This window comes from Cibotium barometz, chromosome 13 (genome assembly GCF_041138505.1).
Source record: "Cibotium barometz isolate CiBa-2024 chromosome 13, ASM4113850v1, whole genome shotgun sequence".
NCBI classification, from domain to species: Eukaryota; Viridiplantae; Streptophyta; class Polypodiopsida; order Cyatheales; family Cibotiaceae; genus Cibotium; species Cibotium barometz.
Window position 1 is genome coordinate 5,917,236 of NC_141058.1, and position 5,110 is coordinate 5,922,345.

Below are 5,110 nucleotides of genomic sequence, written 5' to 3' on the forward strand. Positions count from 1 at the left end.
GAAGATACCCGAGGTCAACAAGTACCTCAGAAAAGGAACCTGGGGAAGCTTCTACTTCTATGAAAAAGGTTACAGTACCCTCATTAAATACACAAACCCATTCATGTCCTAAGGGAGGCCCATCACACAAATAGAACTCACCTTGCGTAGCACCACCTCATGAGGAAAAATCCATAAGCCTCATCTTGTCTTATGAAAGTCCCTTACCACACTTGAAGCTGGAAATAAATGTGCCGCAACAAGCAACAAGGTGTGCCTCTAAACATCTAACAGTGTGATGGAGCAAAGCGGGAGAGGATGGTTAAGTAAGACTCACAACATCTTTCGCAAAACAAAGGTATAATATGAAGTAGGAAGAAAGGAAAATGCTATTTGCTACACCTCTCCCCCACATTTTTACCTCCCGATAATTTTCATGCGTATAGGGAGAGAGCTTGTTGGGAAAAACTAGCCCCACAACAAAATGGCTTGCACCAGCATGTACAGCAAGATAGCACATATTCCCAAGAGACAAATAATTATTATTTTTTTACGATGAGAAAAAGCACAATTTTTTTAGAGAGAGAGAGAGAGAGAGAGTATCTTCTTTGGCTTACTCAACTAACTCCTTACCTCTTCCTTGTGCTCAATGGTACCACATTTCTCAACACCTCCCCTTGGTGCCATTTTGTTAGACTATTGTAAGGTGTTCAAATACAAGGTTTATAAATTCTTCACCTCCCCCCCCCCCCTTTTAGTGGTTGTTGATTAGGTTAGGACAATAGTTATTACTTCACATTCAAAGTTTACAATCATTATCTCCTACACGATTGACTCTTTCAACAACTAATTGCAATTCTAGCCATTTATTGCTGCTCAAGTCCAAAAGGTGACTTGTTTGCTTGATGTCAGAGCCTCCCTTTCATATAAGACCCTATCAACTAATTGTCATATTACCTTTACATATATCTTAAATCTCAAGGGCATCTTTTTATAGTAAGCTTCATGCTCCAAGGGATCAAGCTTAAACACATGAACTTCAAGGAGAGAATTCAACTTTGTTTGTGTGTGCGTGCACGCGTGCATGCGGACACACCTTGTGAAGTTAACAAGGGCATAATCCAGGGCCTAATCCATATAACTTTAATGGATAATCCATGATGCGTAAGAGCACCTATGTGCTACGTGAGTTCCCCAAACATGTACAAGAGTGCCTGAAGAGAAGATATCTCGCTAGGCTTACAGTATACTTGGCAATGAAGATTTTTAGAGGGAGGGGGTTGGGGAGAGAGAGAGAGAGAGAGAGAGAGAGAGAGAAGTATCAATTGGACATTAAAGCAGGCCATTTCAACCGATGAGTAGGCAAGCTTTGCTTTCTGAGTGGACCTCCAGCAGAGCATATGCACCAGCGAGTTCTAAGTTACAGATGGGACTTTGGCAAACCATCTGTAACTTAGTAGAACCATGCCATCAAGACCCTGTTCCCTATCATGTTCTGTGCACTTCGTGTTTGTAAAACTGTATACGCAGCTTAACACCAGTTGAAACTATGCATACGGTAAATTCATTTCACCAATACACTCTACAACTAAGTCAATATAAAGCCCTATCTGAGTGTTTGTCTAGTGACTAATGTGGACCTTGTCTTTTATCAAAATTTGATAGGTGCACTCAAACAAGAGAGATGTTACTCCAAAGAGCACACAAAGATAAAGAAATGGAAAAGACGTGATGTTTAACTGAACAGTAATTACTGCAGATAATTTAAAAACACGATGGGACTGCTGAGTCTGTGGCCAGTTCTATACTGTTGTAGAAACATAGACATTATCCACATTTGCCTCAGAAATCTGCTAGTATACCAGACCAGCAAAATGCCAAGCCGATTGCTCTCATTTCCAACCTATTAGGGACTCGTCCGCTTACAGAGGCATGCTGTATACCACCGATCTCTGCTCACATGCCATGTTTATCTGCATGCTCCTTTTTTGTTCAAAACATAATCACCTGTTACCACAAACCACATGTCTCATCCGATGTCAACTATTCGTCATCCACTCTAATGCTCAACCCGGGCAAACTGTTGACAACCATTACACAGTCTGCTCTGAGTGTATGAATACCCCTCAAGGGATTAAAAACTTTGTTAAGTCATAGCATGTTACACTTTTGTCAATGTTTCCTCCTGCTCCTCGGTCTCTTCCACTTCTTCTTCCTCGTATTCTTCATCACTCCCTTCGTATTCTTCCTCGCTGTTGTCGTCATCAAGGCCTTCTTCATCCCTCAAAGATGTAAACTCAGGAGGTGGCACTGTCTCCTCTGTCATGGCTTGCTTCCGTGTCATGACCAAATGCCTTATTACCCTTTCATCTTTCTCCAGGAGTGAATTGAACTCATTGATTGCTTGGGCGTCATGCATTTGTATGTTCATCAAAATATAGTTTGCTCTTTTTGCTTTCTTTATTTTGTATGCTAATCTTCTCATACCCCAATCATTGAGCCTCCAAATTTTCCCTTTTTTCCTCTCTATAAAGTCTGCCATACCAGCAAATAGAAAAATTAAACGTGGATCTCCATGACAGACAGGAGGGCAGTTGAAAAAAAAGATGCATGTGATCCCTTGCTTTACCCACCTTTCACCTTCTGAATCACATCCTGAAGTTCATCCACACGTTCTTCATGCACTAGAAAAACTACTTCATAATGACGAGCTGTTTAAAAAAACCGCATAGACTTCAGATTTCAAGGTTTAAAAGAAGATTGTAGAAAAGTCGAGCCTTTTGTTTCTGAGTCAATGGGGAAGACAAACCTGATTCCAACGCTTGCGTGCTCTCGAATATGAAATCAAGAGCAGTGGAGGGTGCATCTGTCAAAGGAAGATGATGAATTTCAGCATGGCAAAAGCATTTCCAGGGTTTCAATGGGGGGGGGGAGACAATGCTAGGTTGATGCATTTCAGAAACCTAATCGTTTCCTTTTGGACCTTGCTCGAGTTTCAATGGCACAAGCAACGTTGTGGGATGGTATCTACGTTTACAGAGACCTTGCTAGGGCTTCCACAAAATAGATGACATAATAAAGACATAAAACAACATGATGCCTTTGCCAAGAAACCCTTGCCAGGGTTTTCATTGAAAAATACACGCAGGAATTAGATTCCAGAATAGCTAACCTTTGTCAATCTCGAACAAATCCGGCAAAGCAAGCTCTTCTGGTTTCCTTCGTCGCTGTGGGTCAACAGCAGCTCTGCACATCTGTGCATGTGTGTGCGCCCCCCCATCCCATATGAAAAAGAAAACAATTGCTTTAAGAATGCAGCCATTTTATTCTGCGAAAGGGGAGGGGAGGGGAAAGGGAAGGACACTCACCGCCGATGACGAAGCTCGACTTTGTAAGCCAGCAGGAAAGGAAGCGCTGGATGTGCTCCTCCATGGTGATGAGAGCCTCCATAGGCATGCTGTTGGCTGCTGCGGGCAGGCCGCTGACACGCACACACTGCTAACACTGTGATGGGAGGGCAGCCTCGTCCCTGCGGCGCACATGTACGCTCCTTCCATTTAGTAACCTTGCTCTCCTGAGGCCAGTTCTTCGGAGTTTCTAAACGAACTCCGAAGTGAGCATAGATTGGGAAACATGGGAGAGAGAGAGAGAGAGAGAGAGAGAGAGAGAGAGAGAGATTAAGGCCTAGTACACACTGGAGAGTGCCCACCAATAAGGTTTCAAAAAAGGGCTTGGCGGCGGGCACTCCCCCCTTACACACTGCCAAGTTGAATATTGGACTTCAATCTTAGTCAATTGCCCAACTTTTTCAAAATCATGGGCAGTCACTCAGGGCTGTCCAAAGATGGGCACCCCCCAAGCTGCCACACCTGCAACACACAGAGACCTCCATGCAAGCATGCCATGAATGCAGATGATATCCCATGTATTGCTCATTTGCCAATTTTTGGCTTTAAAAAAACATTGCTTTGAATCCTTAAAATCTCACCCTAGTTTATGGGTTTCCATTTTGTGCTTCAGAGGAGGCAATGAGTTCTCCAATATTAATCGTTGATTGAGGGAGGTGAGCCCTCTTATTTTTCTTGTAAGGCATGTGATTAAAGGTAAGTTTGAAATGTTGTACTTTGAAAAGTTGCATGCTGAAAGGTGAATCTAGGTTTCATAGATAAAGTTGAAGAGAAATTTATGGAGATTGAAAGATTCAAGGGAGGTGGAAGATGCTCACTCTTTGGGCTATATAAACTTTAAAACTTGTAATTGAGCTCTCAATTTGAGTGTGATTCATTAGCAATGAAATCCACTTGAGTGTGATTCATTAGCAATGAAATCCACTTGAGTTCCCTTTTGTTGTCTAATAAGTGTGATTAATTATTAATCATGTCTCTGTTTAATACCTCATGGTATACACTCCATTCTATATTCTTTCTTGGCATCAAAGCTATCTTTCTTAAGGGACCTAATTGATTAGAAAGAGACAAATAGCTTACCTAAAGTATTAAATTTATCATACAAATCTTACTAAGCATTTATTTAATTAACATTAAAAAGTATCTCGCTCCTAAATTTAAGGCAAACACGTTTACTAAATTTTCTTTTTGTGTCTCCTTGAAGACAAAGACCACAAGACCAAGAAGCACATAAAGGTGGTCCTAATTTTTGGAAACATGTAGAAACCCTTTTTGCACAAAATAATATTGACCGTAATATTTTTTACACGAGTGTTTTCTCACGAAATGTAAGGGGTAAATTGGACCCAATCTTGTGTAATGTGCAATTCCTATTCTATGCTTTATGATTAATACCTTGCAACTATTTTAGTGGGTGCTTTTCACCCTCTAAGAGTGGTATCAGAGCCAAGATTGATTGTAAAGCTTGAAGGCTGTGAAGAGCTAGAAGACAAAGAAGCTTTAGAATTCAAGAGGAGGTAATTTTTCATTTACAAATTGCAAGCGAATTCAAAGGTTCAAAATAAAGCTTGCCATTATCCATTGTACAACCAATTCTTGCAAATCTTTTTCCCACAAGTCAACCAAAGGTAGAAAACCACTCTCCAAAAACCACCCAAACCTAAAAGTGGGTTCTGTTTTCTTTCCCACTTCCATATCCACCACCATAGATATTTTCCTCATAC

The 5,110-nt window shown here is 41.2% G+C and overlaps 1 protein-coding gene across 1 annotated transcript; it reads right to left on the reverse strand.

Annotated features, from left to right (window-relative positions):
• Positions 1 to 1,698: 1,698 nt before the first annotated feature.
• LOC147632307 (protein REGULATOR OF FATTY ACID COMPOSITION 3, chloroplastic-like) lies at positions 1,699 to 3,629 on the reverse strand. The gene is made up of 5 exons (XM_086807124.1): positions 3,348 to 3,629; positions 3,152 to 3,233; positions 2,789 to 2,845; positions 2,613 to 2,690; positions 1,699 to 2,514 (listed from the first exon to the last, which is right to left on the reverse strand). Exons 1-5 carry the CDS (start codon positions 3,534 to 3,536, stop codon positions 2,141 to 2,143), a joined length of 780 nt encoding a protein of 259 aa, XP_086663250.1. The 5' UTR covers positions 3,537 to 3,629; the 3' UTR covers positions 1,699 to 2,140.
• Between the last annotated feature and the right edge of the window lie 1,481 nt (positions 3,630 to 5,110).